The 22,748-nt window shown below is 43.2% G+C and overlaps 3 protein-coding genes across 4 annotated transcripts in view; 1 reads left to right on the forward strand and 2 right to left on the reverse strand.

Annotated features, from left to right (window-relative positions):
• Window positions 1-279: 279 nt before the first annotated feature.
• LOC307087782 (uncharacterized protein) lies at window positions 280-3,620 on the reverse strand. Its single transcript, XM_079753427.1, has 2 exons — window positions 2,982-3,620; window positions 280-2,319 (listed from the first exon to the last, which is right to left on the reverse strand). The coding sequence occupies exons 1-2, from the start codon at window positions 3,357-3,359 to the stop codon at window positions 1,837-1,839; spliced, it is 861 nt and encodes a 286-aa protein (XP_079609553.1). The 5' UTR covers window positions 3,360-3,620; the 3' UTR covers window positions 280-1,836.
• A 461-nt stretch (window positions 3,621-4,081) lies between these two features.
• On the reverse strand, window positions 4,082-13,656 carry crip2l (cysteine-rich protein 2-like). Of its 2 annotated transcripts, none has more exons than XM_079753472.1 (8): window positions 13,532-13,656; window positions 8,546-8,640; window positions 7,791-7,848; window positions 7,169-7,300; window positions 6,498-6,566; window positions 6,210-6,304; window positions 5,572-5,629; window positions 4,082-4,973 (listed from the first exon to the last, which is right to left on the reverse strand). In XM_079753472.1, exons 1-8 carry the CDS (start codon window positions 13,533-13,535, stop codon window positions 4,909-4,911), a joined length of 576 nt encoding a protein of 191 aa, XP_079609598.1. In that variant the 5' UTR covers window positions 13,536-13,656; the 3' UTR covers window positions 4,082-4,908. The 2 variants fall into 2 exon arrangements, with proteins under 2 accessions (XP_079609598.1, XP_079609597.1); XM_079753471.1 differs by lacking the exon at window positions 13,532-13,656 and adding an exon at window positions 11,332-11,909.
• Window positions 13,027-22,748, forward strand: part of rad51b (RAD51 paralog B) — a 34,543-nt gene continuing 24,821 nt past the window's right edge. Inside the window, exons 1-8 of the mRNA XM_079753470.1 lie at window positions 13,027-13,490; window positions 13,578-13,691; window positions 13,859-13,963; window positions 14,273-14,409; window positions 14,715-14,834; window positions 14,925-15,108; window positions 18,297-18,339; window positions 20,438-20,556. Of these exons, the coding sequence (XP_079609596.1) occupies window positions 13,407-13,490; window positions 13,578-13,691; window positions 13,859-13,963; window positions 14,273-14,409; window positions 14,715-14,834; window positions 14,925-15,108; window positions 18,297-18,339; window positions 20,438-20,556 (906 nt within the window). The 5' untranslated portion in view covers window positions 13,027-13,406. The remainder of the gene's footprint in view (window positions 13,491-13,577; window positions 13,692-13,858; window positions 13,964-14,272; window positions 14,410-14,714; window positions 14,835-14,924; window positions 15,109-18,296; window positions 18,340-20,437; window positions 20,557-22,748) is intronic.

Raw genomic sequence — 22,748 nt, forward strand, 5'->3', positions numbered from 1 at the left:
CAACATGCAGTAGTGAGAAAAAGGATTAATATATTTGTTCCCTGCATCTCTTTCCTAACAGGAGCATGGAGCAAATTTCACCATATTCATGTTAAAGAAAAGGTAATCTTAATAAGGATACACTAAATAACAAAACACAAGATTTTTGTAAATGGGAATGCAGTGCTGGGGGCGGACAATGGAATGTTACTGTATAGGTTTCTGTTCTGGGTGCCATGCCCTTATTGTGGAAACCATACTGTCTTGTAAAAAAACAAACACACAGACAACATATTATGGGTAATCAATCTTTAATTTAAGTATTCAATTTAGATATGAATGTTTCATAAAACAAGACAAAAAATGATTTTATGTTTTGGTTGGGGACATCTGTTCAACTTTTTCAGAAGCGGATGGAAAAAACATTGAAACACTGCTACAGTAATACAATTCTCTTGATTTGTGTGACGTCACAGAAAAGACACAAACTGTAGTCAAAAGCTGCCTGCATTTGTTCATAATCACAATAAAAAAAAAAACATGGTACACGATCCTATAGTTCTCTGGTGAAATTCAAACATAATCTCAGTAAACATGTTCAGTGCTTTGCATGAAAAAAACAAAGTGGTGGTTGGGAGCAGGGCAATAACTGAACAAACACAAATAACAGTCTTTAACTTTACCTGTGCTATTTATTCCAAATAGGACAGGCAGAAAGCCCTCAAAAGACTCTATTGTGGATGTTAATTAATACAGCCATTCTTCTCACACATAAAACATGTTGGGAGTCTTTTCACATTATCTGTGTTTCCTGGAACATCAACACAGATTTGTCGTTAAGGCTCTATCAGATATACGAACGTAGCTGGGTTCCACGGAGCCACAGTGCAACAAATAACCATACCCAACACTTGTACCCAACAAGACCTGCACTCTCTAGAAAAACAAAATAAATAGACATTTAGTGCTAATGTTTAGCCATTCCAGATGACCTTATCTGCAACACATCACATTTCCAGTCACAAGTTGGGACATTATCTTTGCACAATGTGATTCTTACTGGCCGATTAAAGAAAATGTGTGTGGTTAGACAGGTACAAACCTGCCCTCCACAGCTGCTTCACGCGGTTGTTTGCTTCCCCCACCCATATCGGTGTTTCTGCGTCTTTTTCAGTGCAAAAAAACATACTAAGACTATTGCGTTACATTCACAGTGCCCCACGTGGGTGCCGTGACCCATTGGCGGAACTGCAAGAAAGTGCCTTTAGGAACATATGAACAGGATTCAGTAACAAAACTAGAATCTGGAGTTTAAAAGCACGTTGAAAATATACACGTATATCTCTACAATATAGAATGTACATTAACAGCGCTTCAGTTAAAATTGTCAACCCACAATGGGACCTGACAGAACAAGAGAAGGTGCACATGTGGCTTTGTAAAAAAATACCCACACGGACCTCAGTAACCACCCTGCTCTCGACATTTTAACACTCTCGCTTCCTGGAAAACAATATGTAGGCTTTCCTGTTTGACCACAACAGATTATATTCTGTTACCTCTGTCTTTCAAAAAATATTAAACCAGACACCGGAATCGTACTCACTAAATATCGGAGACATCGAGCATAATAGCAAAAACTGCTAGATACGCTGTCTCCATGACACATTCAACAATGCTGGCAATGTGTTGCATATCAGAGGAAAACTGAAGGTGTTTCAAAACCAAACTCCACGCCGTCCGCCGTGATTCACTCTAGGCTGTGCACCCAGACCTCTCAAATACCGTTCCTTTGACCCACTGTCGTATCGTTTAACTACAGTTTGCGTCATGTTCAACCATTCAAACAAACCACAGTCACGATTGCCCTTGCACCTTAAGGAGCGACTTCAAGTGAACGCTCATCTGCTCCCGACTCTGGTCGCCCTGCTGTGGTGCGCTGGGGGGACCCACCCAGTGGCTTGGGGGTTTGGGCAAGACGCTCGGAGAGGGGGGCTCGCTGAACTTGGCTCCGGCGTAGACCTTCTCGCCGTCCTTGAGGTCTTCTTCATGTTGCACCGGTCGCGGCAGAGGCGGCTTTGCCAGCGTGGTGTTTTCGGCCGAGCCCAGAGGCCTCTTTTTCCGCTCTGCTTGTCTGAGGTGCTGTGGGGGCTGGAGGGGTGGGGGAGAGAGCTGCTGCTGCTTGCTGGGGTCTTTCCTCCGGGAGGGCTGAGAGAGGCCCGGGGCGCTGCTCTGCTTGGTGCGGCTCCTGTGGTCTTGTGGTCGGCTGTGGGCGTGGCCGACCTGGCTCCCTGGTTGGGGGGCGGTACCCTCCGGCTTCCTCCCTTTTGACTTAAGCAGCTGTGTAAACAGCACAAATAAAGACATTATGTTGTTGTTGTTTTGTACAGATGAAACATATGCGCTATTTTATTTAGTCAAGAATATGGCTTATGGAATGTTTTTTAGTGTAACGTTATTTGATCATAGCTATTGGAAATAAGTATAAATTATGACTCGTGTTTTTATATATTTATTATCTTTGTAAAACCATTATAAGCTTACTCCACATGTTCGCCTATTGTAAACAATACAACAGTTTGACAATTCAATTTCAAATAAAGTAATGTATTATTATCCACAAGTAGCATTCCATCGTGGATCACCATTTTTCCTTTGTTGTCTTGTGTTTATGCGGTAGAACACGTTTGGCAAGTTAAATTCTTTCGACGTAAACCATCGTCGACATTCTGATTGGGATGTGGTGAAAGGCATCGTGTAATCGACCTCGAGCAACAGATAACGATAACAACTGCTAGACGTGTTGATCTCGACCGTAGAGTTTCGACTCGTCAGCCATTATGCGAATGCGTCATTTTTACATCGCCTCGGGCAGGCTACACTATGTCCATTCGGGGGGATACATCTCCTACACTGACACAGTACTCAACCACGACGATACATAGGATAACGGCGCTTGTATAATATATGCATTAAATAAATAAAATAAAACCTATTGTTACCTCTTTTTTGGGTCCTGGTTTAAGCGGGTGGAGAGTCAGCACGGTAGACGCGCCGTGCGGGTGCCCGTGTTTCGGCTGCACCGCGGACCTGAGGCCCGACGACGTGGTGACATTGTTGTTATTATGGTCCGCGACTCTAGCGGGGTTAGTTCCTTGGTGTTTCTGGATATGGTGATGGCTGGTCTGGGGAGGTCGAAGACAAACCACCGCCGCAGTCGTTGTTGACGTCGAGCGAAGCCTTTTCCCCCCTTTCTTCAGCAATACGTGCCTGGTTTTGTTGAGGTTCCCCTCGCTCTTCGACACCATCGAGACTGGCTTGTTGTTTTCAACGTTACCGATGTCGTTTCTGTCGCTATGACACAAAGTTTCGTCCAACATGGCTTTCAAACTGCGAATACATACACGGGATCCGAACTTTTCCTGGCGGTAAGTTTCTTTCTCGCTATACGAGCAGAGCTTGCGACGACGTCACCGTGTTTTAATTAACGCTAGTAAACAACTAAATATGCTTCCTCCTGTGTTTGTTTGCCACTTGAATCGCCTGCTAAGGATATCGATTTGTGGTGTGCGTTAAATGAAGCAGGTATGTAGGTTTTCTGAGCCGATGTTCTCCGTGTGATGGCGTACCCCGAATAGATTGTCTCGGTTCTCGGACTAACTAGCAGCACCCTTTTTCCCGTGCTACGTCACCGAAAGGTGTGCCTAGTATCATGACGTCAATGTTATTGGGTTGCGTAATTTCACTATAACTTGTGCAATATGGTGTACAAATATATATATGATAAATCAATAACTTGCACGAAACACACATTTTAAAAGATTTGTTTATCCAACGTGTATCTTAGTTCCCCTACTTTTGTTTGGATTAGCAGTTACATATTACCTCTTTGCAATGTATTAAAATCTAAATAATTAGCTGTGTCTTGCGTTCTTATTCGCATCATATTTTGGTTTATAAAAAACTCACATCCATTTAACACATTTGGTTTCACATGATTTATTGTACAAAATGTGATTGACAGATGACCTTTTCAAACGGTCGAGATTAATTGCCCTTTCTTCAAACAAGATCATGGAGATTCTCACCTTTCTATTTTTTTTTTACTACACTAGAAACAATTTAGTATTGATAGTTAACAAAAAATGAAATATATACCAGGCCACTCATTTGGCAAAAAGAGAAATCACAACTTATTAATTGGCTACAATTAACACTTTAACGTGACACAATTTGACAGCCATCGCTTTTTTAAACATCATACTGGTGGATCAATAACGTTTAGCTTCAATACAAAAAATAGATATACAAACAATATAGAAACAAAACTGAAACATACATCAGATACATCTCTGTGTGTAATACATGTTGTGCAACACGAGTTAGTCACCGTGTGGGTGGAAGGCAAAAATACAGTGAGGAGCTGTTACTGTCCCAGATTTCAACAACACAAAGCTACGTAGAGAGAGCTTCTAAATAGGTCATCGGGCAGGGGGGAGACCGAGCCCCCAACGGGGAAGGGGTTAAAGACATTTGGGTTCCTCCAGAGTTTGATGGGGGGCTGGCAGGGGGTTGTCTCCAAGGGAAAAAGTAAACTAAACGTTGTCCTGTGGTTATTTCCCATGGTGCATTGGAAACATTTTCATCATTTTAGATCAGGGATGGTTACGTTTATGCTTAATGATTGAAATTGCCTGATGCTGGTGATGGTTTGGTAATGCTGACAGAAGGTTTAGTTTAGGTATTTGGTTAACAGATGGTTTACTTAAGTAAACAGTATGGTTTCGTTTAGTAACCACGTAACTGGTGGTTAGGTTTATGTATTCGTTGAGAGGTGTTTGAGTTTAGGTAAGGGTCTTAACTTCAGGTCATAAGGCCTGGGGATAGCAATGCATCATGGAAGCAACCACATGAGGAGTATAGTACAGTTTATGGCTGTGGCTCGGCCCCGCTCTCGTCATAGATGTAGCTCCCCACACCTCCTGTGTTAACACCTGGTGAGAGGTCAGAGGTCAAAACAACACAACTTTAATGAGTGTACTCTTGCGCTCTGCATTTTCCAACCAATCCATTTCTAACCAAACCTGTAATGCACTGACATCACAATGAACCTTGTTACTAGCAAACATTTTACTTACAGACCTCATTACTAAACAACTTTGTTACTAACTGACTTCTTTCATAACCAACTTTGTTGCTAACTGCCTTTATTCATAACTGACTTTTTTTTACTAACTGGCCTTTATTAGTAACTGACTTGATTAATAACAGCCTTTGTTACTAATTGACTTTGTTACTAAATTACATGGTTATTAACAGACTAAACCTTATTAATAACTTAATCTAACAAAATCAAACAAAAAATAAATGATACCTGCTTTGGAAGTGGCAATGCTCAGCAAACATATTTCTCATCCTAACATTAAAAAAATATATAACCACTCTTCGAGTACGTCTGTTCTTTACAAATGTTTTTCAGTCTCTCTTTAACAGGTTCAGTTCTTCACCTCCCCTGTTAAAGTTAAACAGAGCTGGGTTACAATACTGATGTGATGATGGTAAAAAGGAAATGTAGCTTGGGGAGAAATGTACCTTTTGGCCCAAACAGGACAGCATAACATGGTTTGTGACAGTAAGGTTGGCCATCATGCTGCAAGAGAAGGAGACAACACCCATTAAAACAAACATCCCTGAAACACCAAAGTATTCAAGATACTTCCTCCCAAAACAGAACACTACAGGAGTCCCAAGTGCGTGGGTTCGATCCCCTTGGCAAGATGCCTAACTGATAATGAAAATTTCCTGTAAGTTTCCTTAGATAAGGTCTGTTTAATTACTAAATAGTTATAGTCAGGATTAAATAGTAGTCCAGTACTGACTATAAATGAGGTAAACAAGTCAAGGGTTTAATTACCAATTACCGATTGCATTAAAAGAACATTGGAACCGTTCAAAGAGGCATTATCAAAGGAAAAACACACTCTTATAAAATGTATTATGGGTCTGCTACTTCTATATATCAGGGCACGGGTAGTAGACTAAACTAGTGATGATAAGTCTACCCATCCCCAGTACATAAAAAGAGCAGACCCATAATTAGTGTTATCAGAGTCCTACATGACATCTCTTTGGTGTGTGATGGGAAGCAATCTGAGTATCCCAACATATCTAACACCAGAGAAATGAGACTTTGTCATGGTTAAAAAATGGGTAGTGCATTTTTGTCTAACCTCTGCATGGCTGCCGGGGGTCAGGGTCTTACTGCACCTCTCACAGCGAAGACAGGGCCGGTGCCAGTTCTTACCCAGAGACGACACTCTCTCGGCTACACACACACACACAACACACACAACACACACACACACACACACACACACACACAGGAAATGTACATCATCACCATGGAAACACAATTTCCTGCAGCTGGTAGCAAGACAGTTTTTGTCTGATATTTGTTTGTGCAGTCATGTGCTCATTCGAAGCCTTATCAAGCGACATTCACAAAAGCCTGAACTCACCAAAGTAAACAGTCTTGTTGCACCGGGGACAATCGTTGGGCCCACCGGAGAAGGACGTGAAACTGGCAGCTGCAGGGGAATGACAGGGTGAGTATGGAGGGAGAGGTCAACATCTGTCCTCACATCACCTCGTCATTAACACAGAGACTGTCTCACAAATCAGCCTTGAGAACCACATCTAATAGCCGACACATCTGGAGGAACGTTTCACTTTCTTAAGCTTCATATTTGTTTTTTTCAACCCATCATCTTGCTGGAGGCGTTGATCTGGAAGAGCACAATTGGCTATTAAAGTGAAACAACACTAGTAAACACCGGGAAGGCAAGACAAAACATCCTGTCTGGAGACCTTTCAAAGGAAAACCGTCTGTAAGGGTTTCAAATAAACATTGCGTACTCAAAGCGAGTAGAACCGTAACGAACAGGAACCAAGGCGTAACTCCGCCCCTTACTGGTTCTGGTTTGCGGCTCAGGCTCTGCGCGGTCTCCCCCCATACGTTCTAATAAATTAGCACTGCTGGATCCCAGAAAACCACTGAGGTAATACCACTGGTATTATCTCTAGAGAACCAAATTACTGGAGAAAACAAATTTATTTTACTCATTTTAGTTTGAAAGCCCTGCTATGATATTGATCTTGACCTCTTAAAATGAACACTATTGATTTTTACCCTTCACAGGGCCTCGCACAGGAGGCCTCTTCTCCTCAGGGGGCTTCGAGTCTGTCTCCATGGAAACGCTAGCAGGGGCCTCATTGGCTGGAGCGTTGTATACGTAGGAGCCCGCACCGCCAATGTTGACACCTGAAACATGATGACATCACCACTTCAGTTTTTGTCTGACTCACAAACAACAATTAAAGAACAAGTTGGAACTGTTTGTTTAAGGAGGCTTCCAGGGGAGCAAGATGATGAAAATCCATAATCTGAAATTGGGTAAATTTTATATTGACAATATTTATTGAAAACGGCACTCATTGCCTTTTTTCATTTTGCACCATGGTCAAAAAAAAGCCTTGACAATGTGTCTGCATGAAAAGCTCACCATTTCCCTAAGTTTACATTCAAAATAGTGGTTGTGCAAAAACGGGTAGCATTTAATACAGTGTGCTGAAACTAAAACAGGTTTGTGGTTTTTCGTGTAGTGTGTAGTGCATATGGCAAAATCATAATAACACTTTGTTTAAAAATGTTTTATTATGCATTGGATTGGTAGTGTGTATCGTATCATGACACGGCCTGCCTGGTAGCTCCTTAGTTTTTGTAGTGAGTGAAGATAGATGGGTAACTGCACCTTTTGGTCCATAGAGGGCAGCATAGCAGGGCTTGTGGCAGTATGGTGTTCCGTCGTGCTGCAGATGCAAAAAAGAGATAATAATAATACATCTAAATTGAACAGAAAATGAATTCTTTCCTTGTTAGCTCATATCTGTTTAGAACTTAATATGGTAATATATTGCTTCAACACGATAGTTAGTTGGATAACATTTACAAGCAAAAAATATTGGACCTTTTTAGGCCATCTAAATCCTGCTGTTGTCACGCATTGAATCATAAAAGATAAACAACACACATTCCTTTCTGATTCCCCTCATACATCTAGACCACTCATAATATCATGGAAGGTATAAAGTCAGATCATTATCTGTCTGAAGACACCATGATGGAAGCTTTGAGTAGAATAATGCCAAATGACACCTTGATCTTTTTACAGTAACCATTCACCTTTACCTTCTTAATTAATCTCTTGGATTTGAGTTTAGACAATCCCTATCACTCCTTATTGAAAATAAAAATACTCTCTAATGATTTACCTGTTTTGCCTCACCTAACTCACTCTTTCCCCTACCTCAACTTATTTGACCTTACCTTGAAGCAGACTTAAAGTGCTCCCACACATGAATGCAACACTTTCGAATGGCGGAGAAGGTCAGGAGGGAGGGAGCAGGGAAGGAGGGGGTGGCTTGTTCATGGTGAAACCTTGTCTGCGCCCTGTCTGTACAACCCTCAGACCTGACGTACAGGCCCTGTGGGGCTGGGTGGGCTCACCTCAGCATGACCCCCAGGGTTCAGGATCTTGCTGCAGCGCTCACACTTCAGACAGAACTTGTGCCAGTCCTTCCCCAGCGAGGACACCTTCTCCGCTGTGGACAGGACATACCCCCGGGTCACAATCACGACACACACATCTATAAACGTATTGATTCTGGGTCGATCAGATTGACAACCACATGGAAAAGCCAAATGAAACAAGGACATTTTGAAAACACCATGGTATACAGTACAGTTAAGTACTAGTAAAATAAACATTATTAAAATAATGGCTCAATGATGGATAGAGGATAGAGATAGAGTGCTCCAACTCCGATTTGGCATTTTGTATCCAAGACCGGCTCCCTGATCAAGAACTGAGAAAGCAGAATTGTGTGTGTGGCTGTATTTGTGTGTGTGTGTGTGTGTGTGTGTGTATGCATGTGTGTGTGCATGTGTGTGTGTATCTGTTAGTGTGTGTGTGTGTGTGTGTGTGTGTGTGTGTGTGTGTGTGTGTGTGTGTGTGTGTTTGTGTGCAGGCATCTCAGAGAAAGGGTCTCTGTGCTCCCATTAGTTAGAGTCCATATCAGCTCTAAGTGCATTCTTTCCATTTCTCTCTAAAGGGCAGCGTGGTAATCAGTTTGGTTATCGCTCGGAGGGGAACATTGGTCTTGGATATCCCTAACCTGAGTCTTACCCCTAGCCCTGACCCAACACAATTTGACCCCTTATCCTAACCCTTATCCTAATCATACCCTAACCAAAATCCTAGTCCACCCCTAGCCATAATCCTAGCCTTACCCCACTCACAAACCCTTATCCTAAACTAACCACAACCAAAACCTTAATCCTTCCCCAAACCCTAACCCTAATTTTACCCTTAACATCTACCCTTCCAAATCCCAACGACAACCTTATTTTATCCCCAACCCAATATAAAATCCTTACCCTATACTGAACCACAACTTCTACCCTAAATTATATTCTTATTATAATCAAACCCGACCCTAATCCCTAACTCCAACCCTATTACCAACCCTAACCCTATGTCCTTTTGTCACTCTTGTTTCTTACATAATCCTCTCCTTGCGTCTGTGACCTTATGTCTTGGGAGTTTACATATGAGTCAGCACATTTACACGCCTCTTACATGCTAAGCACACATAAGTGGAGTCATGTAGTCTGCTTAAAAGTAAGGTCATGTAGGTTAAAAAAGCTAAACACTTATGATAAAAAAACATATCACATTATATTATATATCCTGATCGATATTTTTATGAAATATCAATAGTTAAGGACTTAATTACACAACTCAGAAAGAGAGTTAAGAAAAAAGACTTATTTCTAAGTGGGTAGATGTTCTCTTCCAGCAGATATGATAATGGGATTGAGTGGTTCACTGGTTTATCTCAGGACTATTTTGGCCTTTCCTAGAATATCCACCCTGATACTGCCAGCTCACCCCCCCCCCTCCCCCCCCAACACACACACACTTACTTCCTATAACTCATCTGTATATGAAGGCTTATGAATAGGTTATAAATAGTTATAAAATGATAAATATTATAATCTTCAGAGATGTGCAGGTGTAACAACACTTAATAGAATACCTATTTGACTATTGTCATAAGTGTTCCACAAATCTTTAGAGCCCTCCCTGGAGATGCAACGGGATTCTTAATGTGGAAAAAAGAAGGCAGTAACCCATTACGTCATCGACGAGGAATGAAAAAATATAAAATATCATAGAGCTGATGATGCAAGGAAGCCAACTTAGCTTTTACCTTTCTGTGAACAATTGATTAATGATGGATTATAGCTCAATATGTAGGCCTAGAAGAGAACGGTGAGGAGGAAATGTAATCTTTGAAACCGTATGAACGGTCTTTGCATATATATTCTACATAATACATTCGTGGCAGCGACGCCAATATTTAAAATAGCCCTAAATTGACTAACACCTTGAATGTTATGTAATATTAAGACATTGGGCTTAACATTTTGTCTTGAAATAGAGTGAGTAGCCTCCAACGAAAGAAGATGATGTGAGTAATTTAAACCTCAAACAACGCCTTTATTTCAAATAAAATACGCTCCAATGAACCTCAATCATTCACAGACACCCACAATTAATCAAACACCCTTCTTCCAATATAACGAGCGTTTGGTCGGGGTGGGGTTCGTTTTGTCCTCGGCGGAGCCCCCCAGGTCGATTGGCTGCAGGGGGAGCTGTCCATGCCAGTTAGTGCTGAACTTAGCTGTAATTACACTCATTTGTTCTCACGAGAATTGAAATGAAATGAGAGGCTAACCCGATCTATACCTCGGACGCATCATGTGCAAATAATAAATAATTTAGCATCTCCATGAGGCGTGACATTATTGGAAGACGCATGGCGCTAAGCGTTGTGAAATGTAAAAAAGCAAAAAAAGAGCAAAAGGTATTTATCCTAATCGAATAAATAGTTGCCAATGTTATGCTAGGTTAATGGCAATGGCCGATTAGTTTACGCTTTCACTAATACCATGGCGTTGCAGGTGTCTGACAACTGAAATGCAGCAGTCAGAAGTCGAGGGAGGGAGAAAGGAATGAATGATAAATACGTCAACATTGTAGCTAAGGCAGCCTCAATTCAATCTTTTAACGGCTTGGTCCTTTATTCCGGTTAAAACCTGTGCGCTTATAGCAGCCTACACAAACCCACTACTACTTCGCAATACATATTTACAGAAAATGGCGACGCAAACCAAATAACAATACAATACATGCTGGAGCAGTCTTAATAGAAAAACGGTTGACTTACCAAAATACACCGTTTTGTCGCATTTGGGACATTTTGATGCCATGTTCCGTGTACTCTCTTCACTATGCGACGTTTACTCTCAGTTAATGTGTGGTATTTTGGTACCAAGCGGACACACCTTGCACACAGAGGAACCCCGAGCTCGAGACCCTCGATGTGGTTAGAGGTTGTTCTGCTAATTTGCATAACTCCTCCCTAGAGTTGACGTAATCCTCAGCAAACCTGTTTCTAAGATCCCTACGGTTTCAATGTTGGGCTATCTTCAAAAAAGAAACGAATAAATAGCAACCCACAAATTATCTCATGATCCATGTTTATGTTCATGGGCTAAATTTGGGCTAGACATTTCCACATTTCAGAATACAACCAAACCAGGTTGAGATATAAGCCTACTTCCCATTGGTTGTCACAAGTAACTGTTTTGGAAATGCATTTAATCCTGAATGGTAGCCATGTCTGTATTCAACAGCCCCCCCAGCCCGCTCTGGCCATCTCTCTGTTTGTTTTTTAGGTTCTGTGGTTGTTAGGGAACCGCAGCAGAAGGGTCCAGCAGTAGCAGAATGTTAAGTGATAGTCTGCAGGCTCCAAGATTGCTGCACTCCACATTCCAGATATACCAATGGGCTGCTTTACTTCTGCATTAGATAACCATGTACTGTACAGTAGAGAATAGAAGGAAGATGGTCACCTTGGAACAATATCTATCAAAATGTATTTTGTTTGCTGCTGGCTTCCTGATCTAAAAGTCATCATGGTCCAACAATATGATGTAATTATCTAATTTACTCATGGATAATCGCAAAAAGATTAAATTATAGAACTGCTTGTCACAAAGAGAACATGCAATGACTTGAGTCTAGACAGTTTAATTAACTGCGATAAACTACGGCCTAACTAGAGTTCTACTTCTTTATTCACCAATATCAAGTGAGGATCAGAACAGCTGCATTTAATGTCTACAGTTTGTTATTTCTAATAAATTACGGTAAGCTCAATGTGCCCCTTATAAAACTTCAGCGGCTCTTGATTTGCATCCAAGACAAATGTCTTTCCATCCGATCGCGTTGGCCAAAAATCGCCTTCTCAAGCCTAGAGTCAACATCTATAAACAAATTGAACAAAGATGGAAACCATGATGGGAGATGTACTTTCCACGGTAGCCCAGTTTTATCCCTGGAGACATACAGGCCATGGGAATCCACAAAGCCTAACATAAACAACCCCAGGCTGGGCCTGGGCCACTTAGGAACGCAGTCTCAGGCCTCTTCGTGTCATGGCGTTAAGATGACTACTTTCTTTTATAAATTGTTTCATAACTACAGTACGTGTGTACTTTTTTATGTTTAAACTGATGTTTTGCAGAGAGTTTTGATAATCAGACTATAATGAAAAGTATTATTTGCAGGTTGTAGTATTGGCCTTGTCTCAGTATCTCAGGGGATCTGAGGCCAGACAATGGTCCATCTCTCCTCCAGGGTCGGTATCCGATAACTCTAATAGGTTCAGTGTACAGTTCGACTGGGACCTTTATATTTCGTGCTTATATGGAGCTCCATGTGTTTCAATATAGGCCTACATAGGCAGTTACAACAGTCAGTGCCTCCCTTTTCTCTGTCACTCCCTCGACCCCTCCCCACCACACACAGACATTCTCTCTAACACTCACACCACACAATTTCTCACTCACTCTCTCTTTCACACACACACACACGCGCACAGACACACACACACACCCACACACACACACACACACACACAACATTTAACACCGGATTGCAGTCAATCTAAACTATTTTATATTACATTGTTGAATAATTTATGGAAGATAGTACATTGTGTCTGATCTAATAAATATTTTTTCCGCTATCAATATGTTGAGTTAGAAAGAACAGCCAACTGCGTGTAGCGCTGATCAATTCAGTAATTGCCTACATTGACCACAATGCACCGCGGCCAACTGTGAAGCACTGAGAGACGGAACTGCTAAAGATTGTCGATAATGTTTGACTCTAGTTTTTCATTTATTTATCCAGCGTTATCTTGTACAAGCTTTACACTAAGGAAAAACCGAACACATGGCAAGTAAAAAACTAAGAAGAGCGGGTGTGTCGCAGGAATTATGTGAACTTCTCAATCGTCACCATGTGGAAAGTTGCAAGGTAAACAAACCCCAGGCTAGCTTATAAAGTTAGTAAAGTACTCATCAAGCCCGATGTTGTTTATCCTGAAATGTGTCTCCTCGGCAGGATCTTCTGTCCCTTACCCCGCTGGAAGTGATGCGGGTTGCGGGACTGAGCTATCAAAAAGCCTTAGCTTTGATGCGATCTGTCAGCCGACACTGTGCGCCCCCAGTCACAACGGTACTGTATCTGTTCTCTATCTGAGATACGACGTCTCTGTATCTCTATGACTTCCTGCCAAAGAGGATATACGAAAGTCTTCATGCGAACGTATTCAAATGCTAGTTGAAGTTGTCAAAACTACACTCGTAGTGTACACCTGTGTTTATCTTTTCTGTGATTTACAGCTCTTGGAGCTGTGGAAGCCGAAGTCAGAGAGCTTTTTTTCCACATCTCTTCCCGCTCTTGACGATTTCCTCCGTGGAGGTCTGCCCTTGGGGACCATCACCGAGGTGCTAACTCTCGAACGGTCCCACAATGTTTATCTGTCTGTGTTTGTTCATCCCACGTATAACATAACATGTCGTAACATTAAGCAGTTATGTCCTCTCTTTACGGGATGTATTGAGCGTGTGTGTGTGAGGGGGCGGGATCCAGGCATCCAAAATTTGCTGAATAATGAATGGTAATTAAATGAGGATATACAGAATGAAGTTGCAGTGCTTTCAGTCTAAATTAATACAAAGTCATTGTGTGTATACCCATAATCTGTGTGTGTGTGTGTGTGTGTGTGTGTGTGTGTGTGTGTGTGTGTACACCAGGTGGCGGGTCCATCAGGATGCGGTAAGACCCAGATGTGTGTGATGCTCAGCGTCCTCGCCACCCTCCCCAGGGCTCTGGGGGGGCTGGCCGCCGGCGTGGTCTACATTGACACCGAGTCGGCCTTCAGTGCAGAGAGGTCAGAGATGTACACCCCCCCCCCCCCCCCGCTCCTGTCTCAGCTATGTTGCATTCCCAGCCCCCAGCTCATTCCCAGATCATGTGATGTAGGATTGATCCCTCGAGCTTCTAGCAGTAGCAGGAAGATTTTTACACTTAATTCAAACATCACTACAAAATGTTGACCCCCCCCCCCCCCCCCCTTAAATTGTCCACTACAAAGTGAACCAATTAGGGATTTTGGATTTCTATATACAGAGGGGGATTCTTGAATAAAGCTGACTGGACTCAAACATGTATCTCTTCCGTGCTGGGTGGGGTCAGGCTGGTTGAGATGGCCCAGGCGCGGTTCCCAGAACACTTCTCCTCCAGGGAGCGGGTTCTGCAGATGGCCAGCCGGGTCCACGTCTTCAGGGAGCTCACATGTCAGGACGTTCTCAACAGGTAACCCCTTAAAAAATTGTCATTGCATATTTCTCATCTCTCTCCATCTCAATCTCTGTCCTGCGTCCTCTGATTGGTCCATCCCTCCAGGCTGGACAGATTGGAGGTGGACATTATCTCCACCAAGGCGGGTCTGGTGATCCTGGACTCGGTGGCTTCGGTAGTGCGTAAAGAGTTTGACACCACCCTACCGGGTAACCTAGCATCCCGCTCAAACCTGCTGACTCAGGAGGCATCCACCCTCAAGTACCTGGCGCACCAGTTCAACATCCCAGTGGGTTTAGTTGCTCTTCACAAGCGAACCCCTTCCCGTTTTTGCCTGTGACGGGAAGGGCTTGCCAAATTTTAGGTGAGGATTCTTAGATTGAGACCAAGCTCAATCTACGATTGAGCTTGGTCTCAATCTACGAAAACATGACAGCAGCCTCCCCAGGTCTGGGGAGGCTGCTGTCATTTTTCTTCAGCACAAGAGGCGTGATCAATGGGCCTAGTTCAAATTACTCTGTACGCAATTGGCTGCTTTTCGTCGCTTCCCTGTCATTGTGTTAAACCAGCCAATAGCGAGCCAGGGGGAAAAGCCAGCTTGGTGATTGGCTCCCGCAAAAATGTATCGGAAGCAGAAAGAAATGTGTTGCTCTTCTCCAGACCCTTCTGCAGGGTGAATTAAAAATTGCCGGCAGAATTCGCTGGGGGTACCCAGTCTAGTAAACCATCACATTTATTCGTTTTCAACATTAGACCACTAGATGTCCCTGTTGTCCCTTTTCAAAGACTTTCTGCCTACAGCTGAATATATTTATCTTCCAATTTAGAACAGCATTTAAATCTGCTATTGTGAAGAGGATATTAAAGCTTTAAAATATTAACATAATCATAACCTTCGTTTTCATGGGCACAAATTTAAGAATCATCAGCAGTAGATTGAAGCCTATTTGCTGCTCTCTTTCACATGCAGTTGTTAATTGAAAATGCTTTACCCATGTTGTGACAGAAGGGGTCAGGCAAGATAGCATTTACATAGTGGTTATGTCTGCTTTCTTTATTGAGGAATTCATTGATGTTATGAACTTTTTCATCCTCAAAGGAATTCACTTCAATTAGAAATCTATATACTCCAGATACAACTCAAATAACATCTAGAAACTTAACCACAACTGCTGTGTACTCTATCCGAAAATATAAATCACGTAGCCTATTTATTTATTTATAGCAGACAGTTCAACCCTGGCCAGCTATAAATCAACATTGTTTTGTTCTGAAGTTAGTTTAGATTGCAAGCATCTTGAGAGGTGATTTGTCATTGGGGGCTGCAGCAGTGTTCTGGTTTCTGGTTCAATACTTTATATTTGCATGTTGTTATTGGGCAGGTGCTTTATTTCACTATGTATTCATTTACGAGACCAGCCGCTATTATCCAAAGCAACTAACAGTGAATTTAACAGGTAGTGGTTAGGGAAAGTGGTACCCAACTTTTTATGGCCTGGGACCCCATTTTGAGCTATGAAAATGTTTGTAAGCTCGACTTTGACTATTGTGCATCAGCCTCCATACTAGTCGTTTTTACACAATCAACCTCTGCCACTGGTGTGTTCTTGCATCCCTTTACTTCACACTTAAGATAGTTTACTTGTTGCTATGAATCATTATGCAGTCCGTTTTTATCTGCAGAATATCTATGAGTTCTGCTCATTGATGCATACAGGTAGACTGTAAATGTGGGCATATGAATCTTTACACCTACGGCTGGATGTTAAACACCCTAACCACAACACTATCCTGACTTTAGTCAGTCAGAAGGGAAAGCAATTGAAGACAAGCGAATACTGATGTTGGAGCTTCTTTGTATTTAAGTGGAAGGATTGATTTGACTTATTCAATCAATTAGTGCAGGATTGTTACAGGAATGAAACCCAACCAGCTACTACACAATAAGAATCATAGTACTAGTCGGTTCTCTAGTTTTCTGTCCTTAAGTGTGGTTGTAGTCGTTCCACTCTGTGACTTCACTGCTGAGGCCCAAGTCAACCACACATCCAGATGCGTGGGGTTGGTCTGGGCCTAATCCCACCACCGGGGTGGGCTCTTTGAAGGTGTGTGTGTTTCTATGTATGCGAGAGTGGGTGAGTCTGTGTGTGTGTCTGTTTGTGTGTGTGTGTCTGTGTGTGTGTGTGTGTGTGTGTGTTTGATGTGTGTGTGTTCACGTCTCAAGGCCGCTGCTTGGCGTATCTTAGCAACAGGGCCTCGGCGATGCCCTCCGCTGTTGTTCAAATACGCTCCTGTTCTCCGTCTCCGCAGACTGCCCGGGTCACTTCATCTCTCTCTTGCTCTCTCGCTCTCTCTCGCTTTCTCGCTCTCTCGCTCGCTCTCTGGTTCATTATTGTGTCTACACGGCTGTACCGCCTCGGCCAGAACCACCGCAGCTCTGCCAATGTTTTGGCACATGGATGTTTGTGGTGCGGCGGGGCGCTGTTGGAACTCGAAAAAAAGTAAACAGCGGATTTTCTCCCCATTTTCTGTATCCCTCCCTTCAACTTTTGGTATCAGGGAAGAGATCTGTCCTGACAAGATGCAGACTGTGTGTGCGCTTGGGAGTGAGGAAGTGTGTTTTTGTGGTTGTAAGTGCGAGGGTGTGTGTGTGTGCAATAGTGTTTGCATGTGTGCGGGTGCATCCATGTGTGTGTGTGTGGGTCGCTGCCTCCCCTGGCCCCCCTGCTGTAGCCCTCCAGCAGATGAGCGGTACTGTATAAATACAAGCCGTCCATCAGGCGGTCCTGTACAACAGCAGCAGCAGGAGGAGGAGGCTGTTGTCAGGCGGATTAGCGTTGTCATGGCGCTGTTTAGAGTGCGTTATACAATATTTCATCACACGCTTCGCCGCTTTGTGCAGATTACAGAAAGACTTGTACTCTGGTGGCGAGAAAAAAACAAAATGTGCACAGTCCCCGAACACGCCTCACAAATATGGGCTTTAATGGAGTCTGCGTCAAAGTCACAGAACAACAGCAGGATTCCGACTGTTTGGAACAATGAATAGCTCCCACGACTATAGCAACTGTTGCCATGCCGACTCTATCCCGGGGCGCTATAGTAGTTTTTGAGAATTTCTTTTGAAATTTAAATTATTAAGGGCTACTAATAATGGTGTATTTAGTCAGGACCCTATGTATTTCAGAGCACACGGCTCTGCCAATGCACGTGACAATTTTTCATTGAATTATCAAAATGAAATTAAATATGAACATAAAGTCACAAATAGGTCATTTCCAGGTCAAATGCAACAACATGGACACACACACACACACACACACACACACACACACTTTCCATAGCGGTCTTTGCCACCGGTTGTGATTGTGTGTAAGTGAAAGAGACATTAATTGTAATGCTAAGTCCTAATCATTTATTTAAATCAGCTCGACCACCATATTATGGCTTAAACATTTTCTTTATCTCTTTGTCTAGGTTGTCCTGACCAATCAGATAACGACATACCTTGGAAATGGAGGTGAGTTAGTTATTTGCTTCCAGATACCGTGGGTTCACCAGGGTTGCGCTAGTTGCAGTTGCACTGGGATCATTTTCATTCACTTGTGTTGCGCAAGGTTGGGCTGTGCTAGGTTGGGTTGTTTGGTTGCCAAAAGTTTTTATCATGAATCATACGTGGTTATTTCGTGTGGTTTGAGCTACACTGTAAGGATTATGGCAAACAATTATTTACTAAGGGTAGCTTCTCTTATACTGCATCATTATGATGGAATTCAAAATCCCACTCCCCTCACTCTGTCTATCCCCCCCATGCCTCTCTCTGTGGTCAGGCACCATGCCACAAGTCCTTCTTTGAGGCTGGCCCTTGATTCCCAGTGTTTAATCTGGTGGAGCGAGCCAGCTTCTCTGACCTGCTTTTGGTGAAAACCCTCCAACAGGTTCAGCCGGTTTGAACCCAGCTTGGCCCAGTTTTGCCCAGCCCTGTGCCAACTGTACCCTAGCTGGCTGCAGAGGACAGCCACTATACTGCAGTGTTGAAACTAAAATGTCACCGTTTTCATTTGTATACCTTTTGGACGTATAATGCAGCATTCAATTCAGTCCAAGGAAACCCTGGAGAGGATGACTGCTGGCTAATGGAAACCAGAGACGGATGAAAGAAAGAACGAAGTTATGTTCAAATGTACAGTGAAATAACTATGAGAGGCAGGGTTGCAAAGACTTGATGCCCCGGCCTTTTGCAAATATGATAGATACTTACAGTGATGTACCAATTACTTTGAAGAGACTGAGGGAGTGGACTTTAGTTGGCAGAGTTGGAACTGAATGGGTCACCATCTGATATCTGGCACATTCCATTTAACAAAATGAATCCTCATAGCGATAATAATTTCATAATAAATCTTTAATAATAGCACCCGGATAAGAACTGATGAGTCTTTTATCCTTTAATTAGCTGATAGGTTTTTATTTATTAACTTTCATTTTACGTGATGATCTGTGCAGCCGCACGAGCTCAGCACAAGCTAAACTAACCAACACCCAAGAGCACAGCTAAACTATGCTAAGCTAAATTAACCCAAGCAAAGCTAACCCAAACAAAGCTAAAATAAACTTCAGCCAGGGGAGAATGTGTGGGCAGACAAAGGGAGGATTAGAAGATGCCGTTGGGTTTGCGGGAGCTGAGGTGGATTTAACTGGACCCCAAAGGCTGACTTCACGCAGCCCTGCCTTTTTATAAAATACAAGTTCATAGGAGGTCAACTTGGAGACAACGTGAAATGGAGAAATCAGAGAATATCTACTTCTCCTAATGCGTTGTATTACCAAGAGAAAACGGGACCTTAGCAGGACAAAGCGTGGGAGGAAAGGAAAGGGATTGTGTAATATTGACCAAACCTACAAGCAATCCAGCTGCTTGCTAGCAAGCTGTTGGATACCTCGCTTCTTGCTAGCCAGCCTACTGCTCGGTCTCGCCTACTGCTAGCCAGCTGTTTGCCGGCCTATTGCTTGCTAGCCAGCGGCTAGCTAGCCACTTCTGTTTTGTGTTGAGCATGTGGAAGCTTCATATGAGGCTGATCCATATACTGTATGAAAATGGTGACTTGAAACATGTTCTGTGATATGATTGGTTGAAACATTTATCCTGTTTCAGCCAATCATATCCACAAGTTAAGTTGGCAATCTCGAAGATCTTGAAAGATTTTAATTAAAAGAAATGTCCGTTAAGGCACCATCGCAGAGTGAGGTAACACAATAGTGTTTTTCATCAGCAGGCTATGACTCACTTTCTTGCCAGGCATTCAACTCACAAGCAGTGCAATTAGTGACGGGCTCTTCATCACCCATTGATGGATGTTCAGTCAGAGACTCGCTCTTCAAGTCGCTTTGTCTAATGGCCTACTGTTTTTTGTTTTTTGCTATAGGTGCCCCCATATAGATTGAAATTGCTGCTTTAATGTCGTCCCAATGAGTTTTTCAGGTGTTCAATTAGTAACTTTTTGTCATTTGAAATGTGCATGTATAGTACTTTATAAATTATCAAATGTAAACAAGAACCATGTCATTGGACGGTAGCGTTTTAATGTTAAATTGGCCTGTGGCTGGCATCCCAACAGGTGGTGGCGTGCCGGGTGAAGGGGATTCTGGGTATGTGATGGCAGCGCTGGGGAACACGTGGAGTCACACCGTCAACACACGCCTTATCGTTCAGTATGTGGACGCCCGCCAACGACAGGTGAGCTTTCACCGTCAGCGTGATCACCTACATGTAGACTACTGTTGAATCTGTTGTAGGTGCCGTTTTCAGTTGAATGGTTTATTGGTCAATATACTGAGTTTGCACAATTCCAGAGTACACAGAAGTACTGTACACAAGTAGGTTTATTGAGCGTCCTAATGTTAATGACCTACAAGGTGGCTTGTGAGAATGTTTTTTTCATACAGGTTCACTTCAGGGCAATTATGGTAAAGTGTCTGTCTTGTGTAAAACCTATATTTGTACACTTTTATTTTGAAAAGACAAAAGCCCCAGACCCTTCAGTAATAGTATTTGGCTCCAGAAAGCGGAATTCCTCCCGGGTTTTTGCCTCCACCCAGACACTAAAACAGCTGATTTCACTCATTATTTTCACCCTTGAGTTTGCCTAAATCGCAAATCCAGATGGCTGACTCCAAACTCTGGGGAGGATTTTTATTTTCTAAAACTGTACGTCCTGTAATACCGCTTCCCAGAAATGTTCCACAACAAGCAAACTCCCAGGTTAGTGGGAATTTATCTGTTTATAAAGTCTGGATTGAACCTGGAATCGCTAAAGGGGAGCTTTCAGAACCAATAGGCCAATAGAGGTTTGAGAAAGGGTTCTCTCGCTCCCTAAGGTCAACGGCACAGGGAAAAACAACTTCTCTTTCTTTCTTCCTTTCCTGTTTTCCTTGCTTCTTTCTCTGCCCACCTGCACTGCAAAACCCTACACACACACACACACACACACACACACACACACACACACACACACACACACACACACACACACACCTGTTGGGGAAAAACAGTGTCAAAGGAAAGCGCCGGACCACAACTGCAGGTCCATTGTAAGTTCATTGTTGACTCTTGGCCCCGCTCGGTTCACTCGACCCATGCAGGTCCAGTCTTACAGGTCTACAGAGAGTGCGGGCCCGCATGACCGACGAAAACCCCAACACAGCTTCTCCAGCCTGGTGAATTCAGGCCATTTCTTCCAGACTCTTATTTTGACTATACAGTCACTGACCATCCAGAGGTATTTCCACCAGCATATGGGGCTTTTACTTAGATATTTTTTTTCGATTGGGACCACGATCCACCTCAGGATATTACTGTAACCGAAACTCGAGGGCTGTTTCAACACAATCGCGGCCGAAACACTATTAACTTTGGTGTTGATTTAAAAAAAGCTAAAGAAAAAAGATTCTGTCCGTGTCAGCAAGGCGTGTTGCCCGCTACGAACATCTTTGCTTTCCAGAATAACAGTATGGACTCGTGTGATTTTTGAATTCCTGCGACCTCAGCACCCATGCTATCTAATAGCAGAGTGTGTATAGAACAGACACTCCTCTATCAACAGCCAGTGAAAAGCCCTGACCACACATCGGCTGCTCTGCGGTTCGGAGGCAGTGAAAACTACACCGATGGAACGCGGTGCGTATAAATTACAGTTGCTTTGAACTTTGGCAAAGTCCTGAGGAATCCTGTTGAACAGTGGATCTCAATAATCACATTTTCATGAAAATTCAAAGAAAACATAAAACAACAAATAACTCTAATAACTATTGAAACGCACAGCGTCATTTCTGAAGTGTTTGTGGGGGGGGGGGGGGGGGGGGGGGGGGGGGGGGTAACTTTCCGTCACATTAATGACACGTTGCCATGGCTGCGGCTGGGAAATAGACGGTTGGGCGCGAGGCCCACGGCACTCTCCGCTCGCCACGCCGAACCGAGCCGGGAGTTCGTTACTCACACTCAATGTAATCCAGCGGGGTTAGCCTAAATAACTGATTACACACCGCAGGTAACACAATCCTCTGTGAAACGGGGCACAGGCCCGGGTACTTTTAGCTGGAAATCAACAAACTTTGAGACATCTGCAACGGGTTATGACCCAGAGTGGGGTGGAAAGGGGAGGAGCCATTGTCAATTGGCCTCAGCACCTTCCAAAAGGGACGGGGCCATTACCCTGGGGCCAGCTCAGCGATGGGGGTTATTCTCAACGTCTCCCTCTCCTCACGCCCGGTTGCCAGGCCCCCTCATCAAGACTGCAAGGATTCTGCAGTCGGTGCAGTAAGGGGAATTGGTTTATAATAACTGGCGGGGGGGTTAGAGACTTGACTGATATCATTGATGCAGCCGCCATCCAACATCCCACAAAGCGTCTGCTAAACTGACTAAACAGC

This window comes from Pollachius pollachius, assembly GCF_949987615.1.
Source record: "Pollachius pollachius genome assembly, chromosome: 16".
Taxonomy (NCBI): domain Eukaryota; kingdom Metazoa; phylum Chordata; class Actinopteri; order Gadiformes; family Gadidae; genus Pollachius; species Pollachius pollachius.

Coding starts and splice junctions, on each gene's coding strand:
- LOC307087782 (XM_079753427.1), bottom strand. CDS start 3,359: ATGTTGGACGAAACTTTGTGTCATAGCGACAGAAACGACATCGGTAAC. Junction 2,320..2,981: donor AACCAGGACCCAAAAAAGAG/GTAACAATAGGT, acceptor CTGTTTACACAG/CTGCTTAAGTCAAAAGGGAG.
- crip2l (XM_079753471.1), bottom strand. CDS start 11,374: ATGGCATCAAAATGTCCCAAATGCGACAAAACGGTGTATTTTG. Junction 7,849..8,545: donor ACCCTGGGGGTCATGCTGAG/GTGAGCCCACCC, acceptor TTGCATCTGCAG/CACGACGGAACACCATACTG. Junction 4,974..5,571: donor TGTCCTGTTTGGGCCAAAAG/GTACATTTCTCC, acceptor ACCTCTCACCAG/GTGTTAACACAGGAGGTGTG.